The 25,032-nt window shown below is 46.0% G+C and overlaps 1 protein-coding gene across 1 annotated transcript in view; it reads left to right on the forward strand.

Annotated features, from left to right (window-relative positions):
* The window catches only part of MFSD14A (major facilitator superfamily domain containing 14A), a 90,965-nt gene that overhangs the window by 57,809 nt on the left and 8,124 nt on the right, over positions 1-25,032 (forward strand). The window contains exons 7-11 of the mRNA XM_063940065.1: positions 1,078-1,296; positions 6,788-6,901; positions 8,270-8,341; positions 8,738-8,850; positions 21,916-22,013. Of these exons, the coding sequence (XP_063796135.1) occupies positions 1,078-1,296; positions 6,788-6,901; positions 8,270-8,341; positions 8,738-8,850; positions 21,916-22,013 (616 nt within the window). The remainder of the gene's footprint in view (positions 1-1,077; positions 1,297-6,787; positions 6,902-8,269; positions 8,342-8,737; positions 8,851-21,915; positions 22,014-25,032) is intronic.

Below are 25,032 nucleotides of genomic sequence, written 5' to 3' on the forward strand. Positions count from 1 at the left end.
TCCATTTTATCACTTTCCAAGCGATGATGCATCTGGCCCATATACTGTGAAAATGTGTATTTTTCTGGTGACAGGTCCAGCTTTGTATTGTGTGTAACAGTGAGCTCAGAATGGCTGAGTCTTTATATTCTGAATAGGTAATTGGTTCAGGTTATTTTCAGGCAGCATTTTGTGGCTTGTCAGTGACGTGTAATCACTTTTACATGGAGGCGACTTGTCTGACATTGCAGGTGTTTTCTTAATGACCATTTTTCTGAAAAGCCAAAAAAACAAATCCCTGTGTAAACACAGTAGAACACTTGCTCTCTTTGCTCAGATTCTCTTTCCGTAAAGAACTCCCATGTCACCTCAGGTTGTGAGTGGAATATGATCTACTTAACTGTATAATTAATTACACAGTTTTTTTTTTTTGTTTTTTGAAGATTTACTTTTTAGTTTTAAACATATCCGTGATTGCCCTCTTACACAGCAGGTGAACAGAAAAGTAACTTTCACATTATTGATTGAACTGGACATACTTGAGTGACTTGACACATACACCCAGTAATATATAATAATAATAATATACTGGAAGTGATCAACAGCGTCACGCTGGTACTTCTGTTTCCTCTGTATGTTTCCACCTTAGTAACCAACATACACTGCCAAATTAGATGCATATGTCTCTACTGAGGCTGTCTATAACAGTGTACACACTGGCTGGTGTATCGTGAGTCTCTCGGCGGGTGTGTGGCCCGATATGTCTGAATGACGTCATTCAGACATATTGCATTGGCTGTGCAGAACAGAACAGATGACTGATATATCTGCATATATATCGGGCCTTCTGGCTGTGTGTATGTGCCGTGTACACTTGCTGCAGGGGTCGATGTTACAGCTGGACAGCCAAATTCAAATGCCCACCCAGCTGCATGTCAGGGACCTACACATTGAGCGTGACGGCGGGACCACCTACATATCTGTCAACAAGAAAATGGAAGGGATTACTTTTTCTTTCTTTTTTTTTCTTTCTGTTTCTGTCTCCTAAATTTTGGTGATTGTTAATTATTACTTTGATTTTTATATTTATTTCTGCAGGTATCTGCCACATTTGCAGCTAGTCTGGTCACTAGTCCAGCCATTGGAGCTTACCTGAGCCATGTGTACGGTGACTCTCTTGTGGTGTTACTGGCAACAGCCATTGCACTGCTTGACATCTGTTTCATCTTAGTAGCTGTTCCAGAATCTCTTCCAGAGAAAATGAGACCAGCTTCTTGGGGCGCCCCAATTTCATGGGAACAGGCTGACCCATTTGCAGTAAGTGACTGTGTTTACATGTGCTAATACTTGGATTGTGCATCACTGATAAAAACATCTCCTATATGATACAAACGCTGTTGATATCAGTCAGCTATAATGGGTGTAAATAATATACAGTTTCTAGTCAGTAACAATGCCGTATGTGAGTTGGCCTTCTTATTCTTGATATGATAGAGATTTATTTCATTTAGTTTGGCTTCTGGAGTGATTTGATTGGCCATATTGTCATGACTGTTTCTGTTGTTCAACAGTCCATGCTGAGATTGTGTCCAGCCTTGTTCTCCTCTATAGGTGACACTCTCTCCTTTTTACAAGTTGATTGGCTATTTTCTGTGTCGTGGGTGTAAGATACGTCCCAACATTGATCTGTTAGTGGTTATATCGCTTTTGAATAAAAATGAGATCTTTCAGATGCATTATTTCACCAGTTATATTAAGAACAACCTTGAAATATCATACAAGTATGTGATCCTTGCCTGACATTGGCAATATACATGTAAATGGAAGTTTGATAGTTTGCAACCAAACCAAATGACTCCATATAAACTAATTGCATCCAGCCAATAAAAATTCAAAGCATTTTATAAACCTTTTTCCCATAAATGTTTTCTATGACGTAAAGAGCTCTTCTATTGGTACTGTGATGTCCTGGATTATTTCTCCTGTTTTTGGTTATTTACTTTCAGTATGGCAACTGTGTTGCCCTTTATTGGGAATGTTTTGTGGTTGTAGAATGTTACACAGTATTATGCACATATTGTTCTGTGGAAGGCTACACATGTCCCTTGTAATATAACTTTAGAACGGTTGATGCAGTAATAAAGTGTATGCTGTAAATCTGGGGAGGCAAGAACGGCAGATGGTGTGCAAGGAGGTTCATAAGTGTGATCTTTTAAACAATTATGCAACTTTGTTTCACAGTTTTAAAGGTTTAGTATTATTAAATGTCCTTTGCATGCCTAGTTTTACCAAAGGTAAGCTGCTTGTTCTTTTATATATTTCTCAATCCATATGTGTGTCCAAATGAAACAGACTCCGTCCACTGGTGTGACAACATAAAATTCTGCTGTTGGGGTTTTTTATATAAAGAGCATGTACTGATCTAAAAGAAGTGAAAGGTGATAACGCACCAGCCAATCAGCTCCTTAGTGTAATTTTTCAAAACGTAATGATTGGCTGGTGCGTTATCACCTTTCACTTATCACTTCTTTATCACTTCTCCAGGCTTAATACAACTGCCCCTATAGGACATTTAACATAGCATTTGGATCCGGCCTCATTAAAGGAACGCAATCATCTTTGGGTAGATTCAGTTAGTCACATGTTGTGTCATGGGGTCTGTACTCCCGGATAAATTGCTCAGGGCTGTTCAGTTAGAGACACATGAGCAGCCCGGAGGCAATTGTTAATGCATAATTCTACTTAGACCTCTAGTCAGTGCGAGCAAAAAAGAAGGGTTAACTGCTGATGGGTGCTCAATAGTTTACTTCAGGTCTCTATAGTTAAGGAGCTTCATGCACTTGATCTGAGAGAACAGGCCACGTGACGCAGCCCATGGTTAACTGAATCTGCCCCAATATGTGTACTAACATATCTGCATAGATTGATACTTACAGTATGGCAGTAATCAAAGCTGTATGTGGTTAGAAGGATCTTGCCCTAAAGGCATTACTATGGAATAATTATAAAGACCCAGAATTACTTTCTCTGCCAGACTGCCTCTTTTGGGGTGGGGGAGAGGGGGTATGGATCAGAGGGTCGACACACATGTCAACATGAATTTTTTGTGTTTTTTTTTTTTTTTGTTTACTCGGTAAAGTCACCGGAAACCCTAATTAGTCCACTGTGTCACTTTGCATGGCGCACTTTGCGCAGCGCTCGGCGCAGGTTACTGTTCCCAATAGTAGTCCACGTGGATGGGTAAAGTATGAAAAAGTTGAAAATTAACATTTGTTTTTAAAAAAAACTTGTGTCAACTTTTTGTCAATGTCGACCTAATGCATGTTGACCAATAGTGGTTGACCTGTTGACTGTCAACCTTATTAGTGTCTACCTACCATCCGGATACCATGTGATAGGGATCATCCAGATAAGTCGCCTATGTAGTAGCAAACAAGTGTAATCTTAAGGTGGGTACACACTTAGCGATATAGTAAACTATATCGCTCATTTTCCCCCTCCTGAGCGAAATAGTTTATCGTCCAGCATAGCGCGGCCCCGTGGGTCGTTAGGGACCCTCAGACCCGGGCATGCATGCAGCTCAATTTGGACTCATCGTCCAAAGCTGCATGCTCCGCTAGTATGTATGCCCACCGTCGGGGGGGCCCGGCCCGGTAGGGGAAACACTACCTGCACTCATCTATTCTCCTATGCTTGGAGGACTTGGGGGTGGGATTTCATTGTGGCTCCGTTTGTGCCTAGTCGCGCCTGGGCTACCGCCCCTTTCAAAGTGAATGGGAGCGTCTCTGTATGCTCAGCGGTGGGCCGATGCGCAGGCACCCCGCTCGCCACCTGCAATGTAGCCAAGCTCATTGAGCGTGGCTCCATTTGTAGGTTAGACGTCACTTTGTTGCAGGAATGCAGGACTCTGACCTAGCTTTTCTGTGCTTGTCCTCCAGTGTCAGCTTTGTAGAAGGACATAGTAAACGTTATCAGTGTTCTACTAGCTCAATTGATAACAGAAGGTAGATATATTAATGTTTGTTAGCTCAGACTGTATTAGGTAGCCCAAACCCAGCTTATTGTGTGAATGGAGCTATAGATATGACCTTCATTAAGGCATGCACTAAACCTTCATACACACATTGTTCTTTGTAAAACATTTCATTTCAGGAAACAGCTTTCAAATGTAATAAGAAACAACAAAATGATGGCATTCCTTTAAGTTTAGTTTTGCAAAATAATCTCATTTAACTGTTAAAATTTGTTACCAGTGTTTGGCTGTTTCATCCTGTAAGAAACTTCACCCTGTTTCATTAATATTGTTCCACATAAAACTGGAAAAATAAAAGATTCTAATAACTTAGGGGCCCTATACATTAATTGATCCGCCACCGAGCTGCCCGACGGGGGATACGGGCTACCCGGCGGCGGGGGGGGGGGGCAGTGACAGGGGGAGTGAAGTTTCTTCACTCCCCCCGTCACCCGGCTCCATTGAAGTGCAGGCAAATATGGACAAGATCGTCCATATTGGCCTGCATGTACGGCCGACGGGGCACCAGCGATGAACGAGCGCGGGGCCGCGCATCGTTCATCACTGGTGCCTCCACACTCAAAGATATGAACGGTATCTCGTTCAATAATGAACGAGATCGTTCATATCTTTGGGTAATATCGGCCAGTGTGTAGGGCCTATTACTGTTCCTCAGTTACCACTACAGTGACTCTTTCCTGTTATCTTGCACATAAAGTGGGTGAGACTGGTAATTAGATTGTATTTACACTTTTATATAGCGCACACACTTCAGATAATATTCATTCACATCAGTTCCTGCCCCAGTGGATTTCACAATCTATGGGCGGTATTCAATTGTTTTCATCCCTTTCCACACCTGTTCTGTTTCTGCTGACGGGCGTGGTATAATCATTTCAGCTTGCTACCCCTGGGGTAGCGAGGGCGCCCAACCCTTTACGCAGCTAAACATGCTTACTATGGACGTGATATGCGCGATAACTTTAGAAAGGAGATTAGGCGTGATATATAATTTGAATACCGCCCTATATGTCTTACCACTTGTACACACATACACATTGTGGTTCATTTGGTTAGAAACCAGTTAACCTGCCAGTATGTTTTAAGATTGTGGGAGGAAACTGGAGAACCTGGAGGATTCCCATGCAAAAACATATGAAGAATGTACAAAGCCCACACAGATAAGACCCTGTCGGGATTTAAGCTCAGGACCTCAGTGCTTTGAGACAGTAAAACTATGTCACAGTGTTGCCACATATCTGACACACTAACTTCAGGTCGGTCTGTGGTGCTAAGACAATGTACACAAACTTTTCTATCACACATAGCACATAGACGCACTTACTTGCACTGCAAGGTAACTTGCTGCTAGTAGGTTTCACCCCATAATCCCAAAACCGGAATTTTACCGGAATAATTGGAAAGCATGATACATAGGTATGCTGGACATTGACTTTGCAATATCAGTGTTTGGCCCAATAGAGCTGTCAAAATGATTGTGACTGATAAAAATCTGTCCAAAATAAATTGAATGCAGTCAGAAAATGATTGCTATGGTCTGTGTATTGCTGTCCTCTTCCAACCAAATTCATAGGTCCCAGTTAAGATGAAACTGATACAAGCACTCACCAACGTGTGTGGCCAAGTGGATTGAGTTGCTGCATCAGTCCTAGTTATCTATGTGTTAGCTGCGTTAAGTGCATGGAAAAATGGGGAAATCAGCCTGTACCCCCAAAAAGTGCAAACTAGAATTGGATAACAGTATAGAAGTCTCCTAGTAGCCAAAACCAAAGTATTTGGGGCTCTTAAAAGGTGACAAATGGCTCATAGTATAGTATAGTGTGAAAAAAATCTAGAATTTTTTTAATTTTTTTGCAAATCATACTTTCGATGAAGGGGGGGGGGGGATGTCATAAAAATGGCTGTAAGTTGATTTGATTTAAGCCACTTTAAAAAATGTGTTAAACATCTGTAACTTCCACCTGCAAGCAACACCTTTCCCATCAGTGCAGCACCTCATGTACCTGTCCCACATCATGTAACCCATTATTCTGCATTTTGCAGCATATTACTCCAAAAATGACGACATTATTGGTTACTTATACTATTTAAAAACGTCTACAGGGATTTTCTCCGGATTTCTACTAAGTCCAAATATTTTTACACTAAAATAGGGGTTTCCCCCAAACTTCACCTGCTCAGGGGCAGCAGACAAAAAGCAGTGTAAATTCCTGTGTAGCGGTAATGTGAATTAACGCACACCGCTAATAATCTAAGGAAAAATGCGCACCCATGTTAAGTTGCATTTACCTGTGTTAACCTCCATAAATGGGTTAATGCTCCTGATTGAGTTCGGCCCCTTTCCTTGATAAAACATGGAACTGTTGGAGATCCTACACTGCTTGTACTATAGAAATGGCTAATTCCATACATCTCCTTCTCCCATGTTCTTTGTGATGTAGTATTTTAAGTTGGCTGTTGCACGATTGCATGGTCTATGTAACACCTTGTGGTGCTTGTGCCCGTTTGCGCTGGCGTTGGTGCATTCTGCTATAAGCATGTTATAGCGAAATAAGCTTCGTGGGCAGCTATTAGTAGTCTTGCTTTAATTCATTGTATTACCCATCACTTCTGCAGTGAGTGGCATAGCATCTTTTTTGTGTGTTTCCATTTGCTCTCTGTTCCCGCTTTATTGAGAAAGTGTCTGGGCTTAAATTATGTGAATAACAATTGTGCTGTATGATAATTTTTTGGTATTTTAGGTTTTTATGTTTTTGTTTTTTTTCCCTTTCCCAGTCTCTGAAGAAGGTTGGCCAGGATTCCATTGTGTTGCTCATCTGTATCACTGTATTCCTCTCCTACCTCCCCGAGGCTGGACAGTATTCCAGCTTCTTTCTGTACCTCAGACAGGTGAGCAATACTTCCAGGATAGGAGCCCTTGCTTAGCAAGTATATGACTAAGCAACAAACGCAGTCATAGAATACAGATACGTCCTCATACATCCTGTGGTGAAATCTGCTAGTGGCCGGCATCTCTTTACTGAAAATGCGTCGTAGTCGCAACACAATGCAATTAGGACGCACAAGCAGACTGAGCTGACTAATTTGATAAGACACTTTTATATTGTGTGACCGAGTCTGCATACGGAGCAGAACAGAACTTGTATTGGAAAAAAGCTGCTGCTGCTACATTATAACACTTCATATACAGATTTAGAGACTCTGTAGCACACAAATATACAAAGGAGGAATTGCTTTTCCCTGTGGCTGCCGCTAGATGGCGCCCACAGCAGCAATTCAGTTGTTGCTCCGTTTGGGCATGATTAGCCATAAGCAGACACATTTCTTCTCGCAGCCCTCATGCTGGCGAGTAGAGATGTGCAGAAAGTGACCCGTTTGGGCGCCCAAACTTTAGTTGGGTAAACCTGTTTTATATGGCTAAACCCAGCACTCCTGGGCATGAACAGCGCAATTAAATAATATCCCCTGTTCTCCCATCAATTTAGACAGGAGATTGGGCACGCATAAATAATTGATTTCCACCCTAAATGTCATATATCAAATTAATCAGTACAGTCGCCTTGTGTATCCTGGTCACATTACATTGTGACTACAGGTCAGGTATCCGTTATCTGGATACCTGAAAGACTGAATATTTCGGCCCTGTAGTGACATCATGACGTGGGCAGCGTCATGTCGTCACTGGAGTCTGCGTCCAATCACAGATAGGAGGGGGAGTGGTTTTGCAGCCATTCCCTCACGTCACTACTGGCAGAACCTGCCGCGGATGTAACAGATGAGCCGTGGACCCCCAGGAACCCCGGTGACGAACCGGACTCACCGCGGATCCCCAGAACACCCCCCAGCCCCCTGTCGACGCACTGGACTGGACACGGTCTCCCGTGACCCATCCGGATAAAAATCCCATATACAGAATACTCCTGGTCCCGAGCATTCTGGATATGGGATACTCGACCTGCACTAGGATGCATTCGTAGAAAGAAAGATTCCCTATGTTAGAAGATTCTCACGCAATCTGGCGTGCTGAGAGAGGCTGCTTGGTGTGACTGCTGCAAAGATGTATGAGGACATATCTGCATAAACAGTTTGTTTTGCCCAGGTTGTTTCTTTTTGTTTACTATCACTTACACATTCCCTATATTCAGAGAAGATGTAAGGTGACTAGCGAATTTGTTATTAATATTGTCATTTTATTTTTATATATTCATTATTTAATAAACATTTTTGAGCTTACCGATTTGTTCTCTATATTGGCAGATAATGAAATTTTCACCGGAAAGTGTAGCTGCCTTCATAGCAGTACTGGGCATCTTATCCATTATTGCACAGGTGAGGGTTTTTCTGCACATCCTAAACTCTGCTCACCTCTTCCAGTTAAAGTCAAGAACAATCTCATCATTCCTGACTGCACATCAGTCACATCTAGTGTGTTTCATAACTGAGTACAGGTCTAATCTGTATGAAATTGAAATGTGCCTAAGAACGTATCGCTCATGATTTAAGAGTTATGCTATGCTATGTATTTCTAATTTTAAATCTCTACAATACATGAATTTTACAGTGTTACTATATTGGGTTTCTTGGGGGATGGGGGAGGGGGTGTATGTGTATATATATATTTTTTTAATATATATATTTTTTATTTTATTTTTTTTTAACTGTATGGCTCAGAACCAAATTTGCCTTGTGACCTATTATGTGTTTTATTTTTTTTCTTCTATACAGACCATTGTCTTGAGTCTACTCATGAGATCTATTGGAAACAAGAACACAATATTGCTGGGTCTGGGCTTCCAGATATTGCAGCTGGCTTGGTATGGCTTCGGATCAGAACCTTGGTAAGGAAGTTCTATCATAACATTGTAGCTGTGGTCATTGTCATTACACACCTCCCATTGTTTCATTTTTTGCATTCACTATAGTGCCTCCAGTCCCCTTCCCCCTCCTCTAAAAACAGCCTTTCAGTGGCACAGTCAGATATTTGCTGATATGTGTGCCCCATATGGATTTGAGGGTATTGTGTTGCGAATCAGAACCTCCCAACAAAGGTCCTGATTCGCTAGATAATACCCTTAAATCAGGACAGTTTGGCCATATGTTAATGTAGTATGAGAGTTTAATGCTGATTTGTAAAAGCTTGTTCTGATCTCACCACTGATCACTAGAAAATCTTTCCATACACACCTATGATCTCATAATCTGTGTTTATGTAAATATACCACATCCTGAAACTAGAGACACCACAAACCTGGTTCTGCTTAAGCTAAACTGGCTCCCTTTACAGTTCAAAATATAAGGGATTTACTGTTGCCGAGATTTGGACAATGAGAATTCAGGCACTTAAAAGCAGATTAGTTACATGTGTCAGTATATAATATAAATCACTACTTTAGGCTTTCTGGGTGGCATCCATCCTTGGTATTGTATTCTTAGTTTTTCGAAGTGTCACAGTCTGAAGAGGTAAACTAAGAAAGAGGACAAGCCAGTGCACTGTAGAAGGATTCATACCAAAAAGAGAATTAGGTTGATCTGGATAGGTCTTTTAGTTCCAGTGGAAGTATTCTCAAGATCTAAGCAGTGATGGAGCAAATGATTGGATCCACCCTATAACCCTTATTTCTCTAACGCCCTTGAGGATGCTGGGACTCCGTAAGGACCATGGGGAATAGACGGGCTCCGCAGGAGATAGGGCACTTTAAGAACGATTTGGACTCTGGGTGTGCACTGGCTCCTCCCTCTATGCCCCTCCTCCAGACCTCGGTTTTACACTGGGCCCAGAGCAGGATGGGTGCACTGCAGAGAGCTCTCCTAAGTTCTCTGCCTAAAAGCATTTTTGTTTGGATTTTTTTTCTACTTTTTCTACTTTTTCACAGGGAGCACTGCTGGCAACAGGCTCCCTGCATCGAAGGACTGAGGAGAGAGGAGCAGACCTTCTTGTCTAAGATAGGCTCTGCTTCCTCGGCTACTGGACACCATTAGCTCCAGAGGGGGTGAACGCGGGTTCTTACTGGGCGTCCACCCCCGGAGCCGCGCCGCCGTTCTCCTCACAGAGCTAGAAGAACAGAAGACAGAAGTCGTCAGGCGGCAGAAGCCTTCAGCTTCACGGAGGTAACGCACAGCACTGCAGCTGTGCGTCATTGCTCCCATACACCTCACACACTCCGGTCACTGTAAGGGTGCAGGGCGCATGGGGGGGCGCCCTGGGCAGCAATATAATCACCTCTTATGGCAAAAGACAATATACATGTACAGGTGGGCACTGTACATGTATATAAAAGAGCCCCCGCCATATTTTTGTAAGTTTGAGCGGGACAGAAGCCCGCCGCCGAGGGGGCGGGGCTTCCCTCAGCACTCCCCAGCGCCATTTTCTCTCCACAGCACCGCTGAGAGGAAGCTCCCCGGACTCTCCCCTGCTTACACACGGTGAAGGGGTGTTTAAAAGAGAGGGGGGGCACATAATTGGCGGATAACATATTACACAGCGCTGCTGGGGAAAAACATTTTGTGTTGGTCTCCAGGATCATTGCGCTGGGGTGTGTGCTGGCATACTCTCTCTCTGTCTCTCCAAAGGGCCTTGACAGGGATACTGTCTTCAGGAAAGGGATTCCCTGTGTGTGTGTGTGAAGTGTGTCGATACGCGTGTGTCGACATGTTTGACGAGGAAGGCTCGCTTAATGTGGAGGGGGAGTGCTTGAATGTCATGTCGCCGTCGGCAACGCCGACACCGGAATGGGTGGATATGCTGAATGTCTTGAATGCAAATGTTAATCTATTGCATAAAAGGTTAGACAAGGCAGAAGCTAGGGATCAGTCAGGTAGCCAGTCCATGCCTGTCCCTGTGGCGCCAGGCCCTTCGGGGTCTCAGAAGCGCACCATATCCCAGATCGATGACACAGATACTGACTCTAGTGTCGACTATGAAGATGCAAAATTACAGCCGAAGGTGGCAAAAGGTATTCGGTACATGATTATTGCCATTAAAGAGGTTTTGCATATTACTGAAGAACCCCCGGTCCCTGACACGAGGGTACACATGTATGAAGGGAAAAAGCCTGAAGTCACCTTTCCATCCTCATTTGAACTAAGTGAATTGTGCGAAAAGGCTTGGGAATCTCCGGATAGGAGACCACAAGTTCCCAAAAGGATTCTTATGGCGTATCCTTTTCCACAAACTGATAGGATACGCTGGGAATTTTCGCCTAAAGTAGACAAGGCGCTGAAACGCTTGTCCAAAAAGGTGGCACTGCCTTCTCAGGATATGGCTTCCCTCAAGGAACCTGCTGACCGCAGGCAGGAAATTACCTTGAAGCACATTTACACTCATTCAGTTACTATTGCTAGACCGGCTATGGCGTCGGCCTGGGTTTGTAGTGCGGTTGTGGCATGGGCAGATTCCTTATCTACGGAGATTGACACCTTAGATAGGGATGCTATTCAAATGACCATAGAGCATATCAGAGATGCTGCCTTGTATATGAGAGATGCTCAGAGAGACAGTTGTTTATTAAGCTCCGGAATAAATGCTATGTCTATTTCTGCTAGCTAGGCGGCTCTTGTGAACTGACAGTGGACGGGAGATGCCGATTCAAAGCGGCATATGGAGTCCTTGCCTTACAAAGGGGAGGAGTTGTTTGGTGACGGCCTCTCGGACCTTGTCTCTACGGCTACGGCTGGTAAGTCGAATTTCTTACCTTATGTCCCCCCGCAGCATACAAAAAAGGCACCTCATTATCAAATGCAGTCCTTTCGTTCCAATAAAAACAAAAAGGTACGGGGATCTTCCTTTGTTGCCAGAGGGAAAGGTAGGGGAAAGAAGCTGCACACAGCTAGTTCCCAAGAGCAAAAGTCCTCCCCTGCCTCTGCAAAGTCCACCGCATGACGCTGGGGCTTCCCGGGGGGGAGGCAGATCTAGTGGGGGCTCGTTTTCGGTTTTTCAGCCACGTCTGGGTTCACTCGCAGGTGGATCCCCGGGCATTAGAGATTGTTTCTCAGGGATACAGGCTGGAATTCGAAGACTTGCCTCCTCGCCGGGCCTAAAATTAGGGTCCATAAAGGTCCAAATTTCGGCCTTATCCATTTTCTTTCAAAGAGAATTAGCCTCTCTTCCTGAAGTACAGACTTTTGTGAAGGGGGTGCTGCATATTCAGCCTCCCTTTGTGCCTCCGGTGGCACCTTGGGATCTTAACGTGGTGTTACGTTTCCTCATGTCACCTTGGTTTGAACCACTCAAAACTGTGGAGTTGAAATACCTCACGTGGAAAGTGGTCATGTTGTTGGCATTAGCTTCGGCTAGACGTGTTTCAGAATTGGGGGCTTTATCACATAAAAGCCCATACTTGGTTTTTCACGTGGATAGGGCAGAGTTGAGGACTCGTCCTCAATTTCTGCCAAAGGTGGTCTCATCTTTTCATATGAACCAACCTATTGCTGTGCCTGTGGATTCCGAGTCCCTGGATGTGGTCAGGGCTTTGAAGATTTATGTGACCAGAACGGCTAGAATCAGGAAGACTGAAGCTCTGTTTGTTCTGTATGCGGCCAACAAGGTTGGCGCTCCTGCTTCAAAGCAGACTATTGCTCGCTGGATCTGTAACACTATTCAGCAGGCCCATTCTACGGCAGGATTGCCGTTACCGAAATCGGTTAAGGCCCATTCCACTAGGAAAGTGGGTTCTTCTTGGGCGGCTGCCCGAGGGGTCTCGGCATTACAGTTGTGCCGAGCAGCTACTTGGTCGGGGTCTAACACCTTTGCAAAGTTCTATAAGTTTGATACCCTGGCTGAGGAGGACCTCCTGTTTGCTCAATCGGTGCTGCAGAGTCATCCGCACTCTCCCGCCCGTTTGGGAGCTTTGGTATAATCCCCATGGTCCTTACGGAGTCCCAGCATCCTCAAGGACGTTAGAGAAAATAAGATTTTACTTACCGGTTAATCTATTTCTCGTAATCCGTAGAGGATGCTGGGCGCCCGTCCCAAGTGCGGACTTCTTCTGCAAGACTTGTATATAGTTATTGCTTACATAAGGGTTATGTTATAGTTTATCGGTTGAAGCGTGGCTATGTTGTTGTTCATACTGTTTACTGGGTAGTTTATCACAAGTTATACGGTGTGATTGGTGTGGCTGGTATGGATCTCGCCCTTAGATTTACAAAAATCCTTCCTCGTACTGTCCATCTCCTCTGGGCACAGTTTCCCTAACTGAGGTCTGGAGGAGGGGCATAGAGGGAGGAGCCAGTGCACACCCAGAGTCCAAAGCGTTCTTAAAGTGCACTATCTCCTGCGGAGCCCGTCTATTCCCCATGGTCCCTGCGGAGTCCCAGCATCCTCTACGGACTACGAGAAATAGATTTACCGGTAAGTCAAATCTTATTGTTCCTTCCTCAACTTTTTTTTACCAGTGCTCTGCATAGGATTTCGGCAACTGGCTTTTGCCATTACTATATTTTTACACCCACCAGAGGGGCTTGGATAAAGGCATGGCTGAGTCCTCTCTTGTTAGTTGCTTTCCAATGTTAGGTTATTTTTTTCCCCAATGTTAGGGGGTTTTTCTTACAAAGTGAGAGCCATGTTAGGCCACATGTTCTTTCTCCGTGGAATCAGTATATGGTTCTGAAGGTCCTGCAGTGTTCTTCCTTTGAGCCTTTTGTATTTTTTGCAATTGGCAGATAAGTTTTCTCTTAGCTGATGTTCTGACTAGGTCGGCCTCTGAGGAAATGACTCTTTCACATAAGTCCCTTTCTCTAACGTCCTAGAGGATGCTGGGGACTCCGAAAGGACCATGGGGAATAGACGGGCTCCGCAGGAGACATGGTCACTTTAAGAAATACTTTAGGTCTGGGTGTGCACTGGCTCCTCCCTCTATGCCCCTTCTCTAGACCTCAGTTTGATACTGTGCCCAGAGGAGATGGGTGCACTTCAGGGAGCTCTCCTGAGCTTCCTGACAGAAAGTATATTTGTTAGGTTTATTTTCAGGGAGCCTGCTGGCAACAGACTCCCTGCATCGAGGGACTGAGGGGAGAGAAGCAGACCTACTTCTGTGAGTTTCAAGGCTCTGCTTCTTAGGCTGCTGGACGCCATTAGTTCCAGAGGGATCGGTACGCAGGTCTCACCCTCGCCGTCCGTCCCAGAGCCGCGCCGCCGCCCCCCTCGCAGAGCCGGAAGATAGAAGCCGGGTGAGTATGAGAAGAAAAGAAGACTTCAGAGGCGGCAGAAGACTTAATGATCTTCACTGAGGTAACGCACAGCAGTAAAACTGTGCGCCATTGCTCCCATACACCTCACACACGACAGTCACTGTAAGGGTGCAGGGCGCAGGGGGGGGCGCCCTGGGCAGTATATAGACCTCTTTTTTGCACAAATAAGTATATATACAGCTGGGCACTGTATATATATATATATATATATATATATATATATATATATATATATATATAAATAAGAGCCCCCGCCAAATTTTGATATTTTAAGCGGGACAGAAGCCCGCCGCCGAGGGGGCGGGGCTTCTCCTTCAGCACTCACCAGCGCCATTTTTCTCCACAGCACCGCTGAGAGGAAGCTCCCCGGACTCTCCCCTGCTTATACCACGGTAGACAGAGGGTTTTAAAGGAGAGGGGGGGCACAAATTAGGCGCATATTGTATATGTAAACAGCGCTATCTGGGTAAACATAAAATTGTGTTTTTTTTTCCTGGGTCATATAGCGCTGGGGTGTGTGCTGGCATACTCTCTCTCTGTCTCTCCAAAGGGCCTGGTGGGGAAACTGTCTTCAGATAAGAGGTTCCCTGTGTGTGTGGTGTGTCGGTACACGTGTGTCGACATGTCTGAGGTAGAAGGCTCACCTAGGGAGGAGGGGGAGCGTATGAATGTGAGATCTCCGTCGGCAGTGCCGACACCTGACTGGATGGATATATGGAATGTTTTAAGTGCTAGTGTGAACTTATTGCACAAGAGATTGGACAAAGCTGAAGCTAAGGAACAGTCAGGGAGTGAACCCACGTCTGTCCCTATGTCGCCGGGACCTTCAGGGTCTCAGAAGCGCCCACTATCCCAAATAGCAGACATACCGACACGGATTCGGACTCCAGTGTCGACTATGATGATGCAAAGTTACAGCCAAAAGTGGCTAAATGTATTCGATATATGATTATTGCAATAAAAGAAGTGTTGCTGTTGCATATCACAGAGGAACCCCCTGTCCCTGACACGAGGGTACACATGTATAAGGGAAAGAAGCCTGAGGTAACTTTTCCCTCCTCACATGAGTTGAACGAATTATGTGAAAAAGCGTGGGAATCTCCAGACAAAAAACTGCAGATTCCCAAAAGGATTCTTATGGTGTATCCTTTCCCACCAACGGACAGGATACGGTGGGAATCCTCCCCTAAGGTGGACAAAGCGTTGACACGCTTGTCAAAAAAGATAGCGCTGCCATCCCAAGATACGGCTACGCTCAAGGATCCTGCTGACCGCAAGCAGGAGATTACCTTGAAATCCATTTACACACATTCTGGTACATTACTCAGACCGGCAATTGCGTCGGCCTGGGTTTGTAGCGCGGTAGCAGCATGGACAGATTCCTTATCGGCGGAGATTGAGACCCTAGATAAGGATTCCATTTTGTTGACCCTAGGCCATATAAAGGATGCTGTCTTATATATGAGAGATGCTCAAAGAGACATTAGTTTACTGGGTTCCAGAATAAACGCTATGTCAATCTCTGCTAGACGAGTCCTCTGGACCCGGCAGTGGATAGGTGATGCCGACTCAAAAAGACATATGGAGGTTTTACCTTACAAGGGTGAGGAATTGTTTGGGGAAGGTCTCTCGGACCTGGTCTCCACAGCTACGGCAGGTAAATCAAATTTTTTGCCTTATGTTCCTTCACAACCTAAGAAAGCGCCACATTATCAAATGCAGTCCTTTCGTTCAAATAAAAGCAAAAGAGTACGAGGATCGTCCTTTCTTGCCAGAGGTAAGGGCAGAGGTAAAAAGCTGCACTGCACAGCTAGTTACCAGGAACAGAAGTCCTCCCCGGCTTCTGCAAAATCTACCGCATGAAGCTGGGGCTCCGCTGAGGGAGTCCGCCCCAGTGGGGGCACGTCTTCGACTTTTCAGCCACATCTGGGTTCACTCACGGGTGGATTCCTGGGCAATGGAAATTGTTTCTCAGGGATACAGACTGGAATTCGAAGAGGTGCCTCCTCGCCGGTTTTTCAAATCGGCTCTACCGACTTCTCCCCTAGAAAGGGAGATAGTGTTAAATGCTATTCACAAATTGTGTCTTCAACAAGTGGTGGTCGAAGTTCCCCTGCTTCAGAGAGGGAAGGGATACTACTCAACCCTGTTTGTAGTTCCAAAACCGGACGGTTTGGTCAGACCCATATTGAATTTAAAATCCCTGCACCTATACTTAAAACGGTTCAAGTTCAAGATGGAATCGCTCAGAGCGGTCATCGCCAGCCTGGAAGGGGGGGGGGGGTTTATGGTATCCCTGGACATAAAGGATGCATACCTTCATGTTCCCATATATCCACCTCATCAGGCATACCTGAGATTTGCGGTACAGGATTGTCATTACCAATTTCAGACGTTGCCGTTTGGGCTTTCCACGGCACCGAGGATTTTCACCAAGGTAATGACGGAAATGATGGTGCTCCTGCGCAAGCAAGGTGTCACAATTATCCCGTGCTTGGACGATCTCATAAAAGCGAGATCACGAGAGAAGTTACTGAACAGCGTGTCTCTTTCATTGAAGGTGTTACAGCAACACGGCTGGATTCTCAATATCCCGAAGTCACAGCTGGTTCCTACGACTCGTCTGACTTTCTTGGGCATGATTCTGGACACAGACCAGAAAAAGGGTTTTCTCCCGATAGAAAAAGCTCAGGAACTCATGACTCTAGTCAAGAACCTATTGAAGCCAAAACAAGTGTCTGTGCATCATTGCACTCAAGTCCTGGGAAAAATGGTGGCAACTTACGAAGCCATTCCCTTCAGCAGGTTCCATGCAAGGACTTTCCAATGGGACCTATTGGACAAGTGGTCCGGGTCACAACTACAGATTCATCAGCTGATCACCCTGTCCCCCAGGGCCAGGGTATCTCTCCTGTGGTGGCTGCAGAGTGCTCACCTTCTGGAAGGACGCAGGTTCGGCATTCAGGATTGGATCCTGGTGACCACGGACGTGAGCCTCAGAGGGTGGGGAGCAGTCACACAGGGAAGAAACTTCCAAGGACTTTGGACAAGTCAAGAGACTTGTCTTCACATCAACATCCTGGAACTGAGGGCCATATACAACGCCCTACGTTAAGCGGAGAACTTGCTTCGCGACCAACCAGTTCCGATCCAGTCAGACAACATCACCGCAGTGGCTCATGTAAACCGCTAAGGCGGCACAAGGAGCAGGGTGGCAATGGCGGAAGCCACCAAGATTCTTCGCTGGGCGGAAAATCATGTAAGCTCTCTATCAGCAGTGTTCATTCCGGGAGTGGACAACTGGGAAGCAGACTTCCTCAGCAGACACGACCTGCATCCAGGGGAGTGGGGACTTCATCGGGAAGTCTTCGCACAGATTGCAAGTCAGTGGGGACTGCCCCAGATAGACATGATGGCATCCCGCCTCAACAAAAAGCTACAGAGGTATTGCGCCAAATCAAAAAACCCTCACCCTAGTGACACCGTGAGTGTTCCAGTCGGTCTATGTGTTTCCTCCTCTTCCTCTCATACCCAAAGTGTTGAGAATAATAAGAAAGAGGAGTGAGAACAATTCTCATTGTTCCAGATTGGCCACGAAGGACCTGGTATCCGGATCTGCTGGAAATGCTCACAGCAGATCCGTGGCCTCTTCCTCTACGACAGGACCTGTTACAACAGGGGCCAAGTTTGTTCCAAGACTTACCGCGGCTGCATTTGACGGCATGGCGGTTGAACGCCGGATCCTAGCGGAAAAGGGAATTCCGGATGAGGTCATTCCTACTCTGATAAAGGCTAGGAAGGACGTGACAGCTTAACATTATCACCGTATATGGCGAAAATATGTTTCTTGGTGTGAGGCCAGGAATGCTCCTACGGAAGAATTCCATCTGGGCCGTTTCCTTCACTTCCTACAGACTGGAGTGAATTTGGGCCTAAAATTAGGCTCCATTAAGGTTCAGATTTCGGCCTTATCCATTTTCTTTCAAAAAGAATTGGCTTCTCTCCCAGAAGTGCAGACTTTTGTAAAGGGAGTACTGCATATTCGGCCTCCCTTTTATACCTCCGGTGGCACCTTGGGACCTTAACGTGGTGTTGAGTTTCCTTAAGTCGCACTGGTTTGAACCACTTCAAACGGTGGAGTTAAAATATCTCACTTGGAAGGTGGTCGTGTTATTAGCCTTGGCTTCGGCTAGGCGAGTGTCGGAATTGGCGGCTTTGTCTCATAAAAGCCCCATCTGGTTTTCCATATGGATAGGGCGGAATTGCGGACCCGTCCTCAATTCTTGCCTAAGGTGGTGTCGTCTTTTCATATGAACCAACCTATTGTGGTGCCTTTGGTTACACGAGATTTGGAGGATTCCGAGTCCCTTGATGTAGTCAGGGCTTTGAAAATTTATGTGGCCAGAACGGCTAGAGTCAGGAAAACAGAAGCACTGTTTGTCCTATATGCAGCCAACAAGGTTGGCGCCCCTGCTTCGAAGCAGACTATTGCTCGCTGGATCTGTAATACGATTCAGCAGGCGCATTCTACGGCTGGGTTGCTGTTACCAAAATCGGTCAAGGCCCATTCCACTAGGAAGGTGGGCTCGTCTTGGGCGGCTGCCCGAGGGGTCTCGGCACTACAACTGTGCCGAGCTGCTACTTGGTCGGGTTCAAACACCTTTTCAAAGTTCTATAAGTTTGATACCCTGGCTGAGGAGGACCTAAGGTTTGCTCATTCGGTGCTGCAGAGTCATCCGCACTCTCCCGCCCGTTTGGGAGCTTTGGTATAATCCCCATGGTCCTTACGGAGTTCCCAGCATCCACTAGGACGTTAGAGAAAATAAGAATTTACTCACCGGTAATTCTATTTCTCGTAGTCCGTAGTGGATGCTGGGCGCCCATCCCAAGTGCGGTTTATCTGCATTACTTGTACATAGTTATTGTTAACTAAATCGGGTTATTGTTGAGCCATCTGTTGAGAGGCTCTATTGTTTCATACTGTTAACTGTGTTTCATATCACAAGTTGTACGGTGTGATTGGTGTGGCTGGTATGAATCTTGCCCTTGGATTAACAAAAAAAAAAAAAAAAAAATCCTTTCCTCGCACTGTCCATCTCCTCTGGGCACAGTTTCTCTAACTGAGGTCTAGCGGAGGGGCATAGAGGGAGGAGCCAGTGCACACCCAGACCTAAAGTCTTTCTTAAAGTGCCCATGTTTCCTGCGGAGCCCGTCTATTCCCTATGGTCCTTTCAGAGTCCCCAGCATCCTCTACGGACTACGAGAAAAAGATTTACCGGTAGGTTTAAAATCTTATTTTATCTGGCTTTCCATGAAAACAAGGTAAGCGTTCTTGTGCTCCAAACTGAAGCTGTTTCAGGTTTTAGCATCATCAAGCAACTAGTGGTACCATCCTCTTGTCCATAGCCCAGAAAAGTGGCTCAGGTAGTGCAGCTCATCCAGGATGGCACATCAATGCGAGATGTGGCAAGAAGGTTTGCTGTGTCTGTCAGCGTAGTGTCCAGAGCATGGAGGCGCTACCAGGAGACAGGCTAGTATATCAGGAGACGTGGAGGAGGCCGTAGGAGGGCAACAACCCAGCAGCAGGACCGCTACCTCCGCCTTTGTGCAAGGAGGAACAGGAGGAGCACTGCCAGAGCCCTGCAAAATGACCACCAGCAAGCTACAAATGTGCATGTGTCTACTCACACGATCAGAAACAGACTCCATGAGGGTGGTATGAGGGCCCAACGCCCACAGGTGGGGGTTGTGCTTACAGCCCAACACCGTGCAGGACGTTTGGCATTTGCCAGAGAACACCAAGATTGGCAAATTCGCTACTGGCGCCCTGTGCCCTTCACAGATGAAAGCAGGTTCTCACTGAGCACATGTGACAGACGTGACAGAGTCTGGAGACGCCAAGGAGAACGTTCTGGTGCCTGCAACATCCTCCAGCATGACCGGTTAAGCAGTGGGTCAGTAATGGTGTGGGGTGGCATTTCTTTGGGGGGCTGCACAGCCCTCCATGTGCTCGCCAGAGGTAGCCTGACTGCCATTAGGTACCGAGATGAGATCCTCAGACACCTTGTAAGACCATATGCTGGTGCGGTTGGCCCTGGGTTCCTCCTAATGCAAGACAATGCTAGACCTCATGTGGCTGGAGTGTGTCAGCAGTTCCTGCAAGACCAAGGCATTGATGCTATGGACTGGCCTGCCCGTTCCCCAGACCTGAATCCAATTGAGCACATCTGGGACATCATGTCTCGCTCCATCCACCAATGCCACGTTGCACCACAGACTGTCCAGGAGTTGGCGGATGCTTTAGTCCAGGTCTCGGAGGAGATCCCTCAGGAGACCATCCGCCACTTCATCAGGAGCATGTCCAGGCGTTGTAGGGAGGTCATACAGGCACGAGGAGGCCACAGACACTACTGAGCCTCATTTGGACTTGTTTTAAGGACATTATATCAAAGTTGGATCAGCCTGTAGTGTGTTTTTCCACTTAAATTTTGAGGGTGACTCCAAATCCAGACCTCCGTGGGTTAATAAATTTGATTTCCATTGATGATTTTTGTGTGATTTTGTTGTCAGCACATTCAACTATGTAAAGAACAAAGTATTTAATAAGAATATTTCATTCAGATCTAGGATGTGTTATTTTGGTGTTCCCTTTATTTTTTTGAGCAGTGTATTTTTAATTAAGAAATTTCCAATAGGGCTTGTTCACACATGCGCTCGGAAAATGGGTAGAAATGCATGAACACTAACGTGTGCCTTCTGTTTGTTTGTTTCCTTGCACTGTTCACGTGTTGTGCTTTTATCCATACAGTTTATTGGTAGTGCACTTTGATGTACATATTACAGATTGGGCATGTTGCATTCTAACTTTATTAATATACAATAAACCTTTAGGGGGTGATTCAATTGTTTACTAAGCGCCCTTAATTGCATATGGCCTGTCACTTTAGACTGGATGATATGCAATTGTTTGGGTGCCCGTAGTTTCAAGCACTGAAGGTACCTAGAAGTACCGGTTGTAGTTGCACAAAAGGGCTAAACCCAACTAAAGTACTGGGTATGACGTGAAAAGCGTCGAACGGGCACCTTTTTGCACATTTCTGCTCGCCAACTCTGGAGGCAGCGAGCAGAAATATTAGTCTGCCCGTCGGCAGAAACAATTGAGTAGCTGCTAGCTAGCAGGCACAGGTACGGGAGTCAGCAATAATAATTGAATCATACCCTTAAAATACAGTAGTGGACATTGGCACATAAAAAACCAGGAACCAGTTATTCTGTGTTTTATTTATTTAGTTTTTAATTTCTTTTTTAATTGATTGTTGGTTAAAAAGAGTGATAGCAGTGGATAGGTGTGAATGAGCCCCAAGAGGTGTGAATGCCAGTGAGTAACATTGATTGCAAATGAGTATATGCTGATGTGAATTCAGCCCTTTGTAACATTCCAGCATGATGTGCATTTAGTTTGGACACTGTTGGCACTGATTAGTGGTAATCAGCAGCTTGTCTCAGAAAATCTGACCCCTGATACATACATCCCTGTTCCACAATACAGAACATTATATTCCAGTTTCTTTTGTAATACTAAATGTAGTTGGAAGTAGCTTTGCTTAGTGGGGAGGAGGAGCGGAAGTCCATGTTTAAACCACCGTATTCAAAGCTTTGCATTGCACTATGAATTCTAATATTATTGTGATTATACATTCTCTTGGAACGGTCAGGATGATGTGGGCTGCTGGAGCTGTTGCTGCTATGTCCAGTATTACATTCCCTGCAGTGAGCGCCTTGGTTTCACGGACTGCAGATGCTGACCAGCAAGGTGGGTGGAAAAAATCTGTTGCACACATTATATTTGTAAAGCCAAGATAATTATGTCTATGACGTCAACTAGTTGAAGCCAAGTAATGACTCTTCTGAAATATAACAGCTCCCATATATTATAAAGATAGGCCATTCTAATATTCACCAAATGAGTGAATGTAATGCAAATGTCATATGTAAAGAAATGCTTTCCGGCAGTGATTTAATAGTGTGTGAAATGCCTTACCTCTGATGGGAGGGGGAATAATCTCCCCAGTTACCATATGTCAGGATACATACATTATTTTTCTCCAAAATGTAAATCTTTTATATTTTCCTTTCACCGTAAGTACATTATATGGCTCTTGCTCTCTGTCTGATTCGCTGACTGTGCCGCTCGCATTCTCTTGATACAGATGTGTCCATTTACATCTAGCCTACCTGCATGTTAAATAGCCCTTCTAGTCATGCCATGCCGTGGCGTCACTTGATAGTACCGCATGTATTTTCGTGCAACATTTTCCATTGCAACGCATCTTATGGGCTACAGTGATTTCCTAGAAAACAATATCATGTAGCATTTTGTGTGCACGTACAGTTGCTACATGATAATAGGCATACCGCATATCGTTACTCTTTCATCCACTAGGGGACACTGGAACTCTCAAACAGCTGGGGTGTGAAGTATGCAGACCGGAGGTAGCACAATCTATATAAAAAATGTATGCACAGCTGTCTCCTCCCCCTTCACGCCCCCCAATCCCTCAGTTTGAAAAATTGTGCTAGAGGTGCAGCACAGAAAAGGAGCTCCTGCTCTACTAAAGAATGTATATCTAATATCTGACTAGGGCTGAGCCAACCTATCTGAAAGGAGGGCGAAAGCTCCTAAGTGTAGGAGAGACAAAGATCCCGTTTGAAGGGATCTGCATCTCTCTCAGGAGATCGAAAGCAGCAGGAGCACAGTGAGTACTTCCTCTGAGGGGGGGATACAGCGGTTAGGCAGCGGGCAGCAGAGCAACCATCCTTCTCTGCAACTGAGCTTTATTCCCCAGAATTAGTGTAAGCCGCGTTAGGTTCAGAGCACACAAGCTGAGAAGCAGGGAGCCACTGGGGTCGCCGTGGGGAGAGCGGATACCAGGCGGCTTGGCGGAGCAGGATGCTGAGGGCTTCGGATGGTCCAGCTGCGGCGGGACCGGAAGCTCAGGAGCGGCGGTAAAATCAAGGCGAGAAGTGCAGGTAAGCCACTGACAGGTACCCGGGTGCGGGAGGCAGTGAACGGAGCGGGTGACGTCTCCGTGCTGGCAGAGGGCGACAGGCGAGTTATGATGTGACCTTAATATTTTAGTAGCGCCCATTTTGTTTTTAGTGTTAGGCGCACAGCTTGAGCGGGCTTTCCCCTCTGAGGGGGGTGGATATAGGTAGAGTGCAATCACATAATAGCAGTATATGAGGGGGACTCAACCTCAAATCACTGAACATATTTGTGAGAGTATCCAAGTTCCGTATGGAAATGCTGCGCTCGATTATACTGGCCATGGAACCCGGAGATTATATAGTATCCCTGGATATAAAAGATGTCTATCTGCATATACCTATTGCCATATCGCATCAGCAATATCTGTGGTTTGCTATTGGCAACCTTCATTATCAATTCCAGGCTCTGGCGTTTGGACTGGCCACGGCCCCTCAGATCTTCACCAAGGTTATGGCCGTGATGACAGCTCATCTGCCTCGTCAGGGAGTCGGGATCCTGCCGTATCTGGACGACTTGATGATCCTGGCGAACTCCCAAGATGTCCTTCTCTGTCATCTACAACTGACGGTAAACTTCCTACAAGCCCACGGATAGCTCGTCAACTGGAAGAAGTCCTCTCTGGTCCCTGCTCGGAGCATGGTGCACTTGGCGGCACTGCTGGAATCACAGCCAAAGACTGTTTCTGTCTCCAGAGAAAGTCCTGAAACTTCAGGACAGAATACGATGCTTCCTCTCTCGCCCAAGAGTGTCGATACACTCGGCGATGCAAGTACTAGGCCTCATGGTGTCTGCGTTCGACATGGTAGAGTACTCTGTTTCATTCCCGCCCTCTACAGAGGTTAATCCTTTCCAAGTGGGATGGCCTGCCTCATCGGATCAGGTCTCAAATGATCTCCTTGACTCCGGAGGTTCGTTTGTCACTGAGCTGGTGGCTACTGGACCAACAGTTGAGCAGGGGCCGTCCCTTCTGGATTCCCAACTGGGTCCTCCTCCCTCCTGACTACGGACGCCAGTCTGAGGGGTTGGGGCGCGGTGCTGGAGCAACACTCTCTCCAGGGTCGGTGGACCAGGGAGGAAACTCTCCTCCCGATAAACATTCTGGAATTGCGGGCAGTGTTCAATGCTTTGACTCTGGCCCTGCCTCTGATACAGAACAGGCCTGTTCAAGTGCAGTCGGACAACGCCACCACAGTGGCTTACATAAATCATCAAGGCAGCACTCAAAGCCGCATGGCAATAATGGAAGTATCAAAAATCCTTTATTGGACGGAACGCCATCTGCCACCAGTATCGGCAGTGTTCATTCCAGGGGTCCTCAACTGGGAAGCGGACTTACTCAGGACGTACACACCGGAGAGTGGAGTCTTCATCTGGAAGTCTTTCAACTCCTAGTGGACAAGGGGGGCCTACCAGATGTAGACCTGATGACGCCTCGACACAATCACAAAGTTCCGGTCTTCGGATCAAGGACAAGCAGCGTTCGTGGACGCACTGGCAATTCCATGGAACTTTCGGCTGCCCTACGTGTTCCCTCCAGTGTCACTCCTGCCCAGGGTACTACGGAAGTTCAAGCAAGAAGGAGGAATACTACTTCTAGTCGCTCCAGCGTGGCCCCAAAGGCATTGGTTCTCAGACCTGCAAGGTCTATTGATAGAGCGCCCTATTCTACTTCCTCAACGACCAGACCTCCTCCTCGTTCAGGGCCCTTGTGTCTACCCGCACCTGGCCAGTTTGGCTTTGACGGCGTGGCTCTTGAAGGCACTCCTTAGGGCCAAATGATTCT

This window comes from Pseudophryne corroboree, chromosome 9 (assembly GCF_028390025.1).
Source record: "Pseudophryne corroboree isolate aPseCor3 chromosome 9, aPseCor3.hap2, whole genome shotgun sequence".
In the NCBI taxonomy this organism is placed as follows: Eukaryota; Metazoa; Chordata; class Amphibia; order Anura; family Myobatrachidae; genus Pseudophryne; species Pseudophryne corroboree.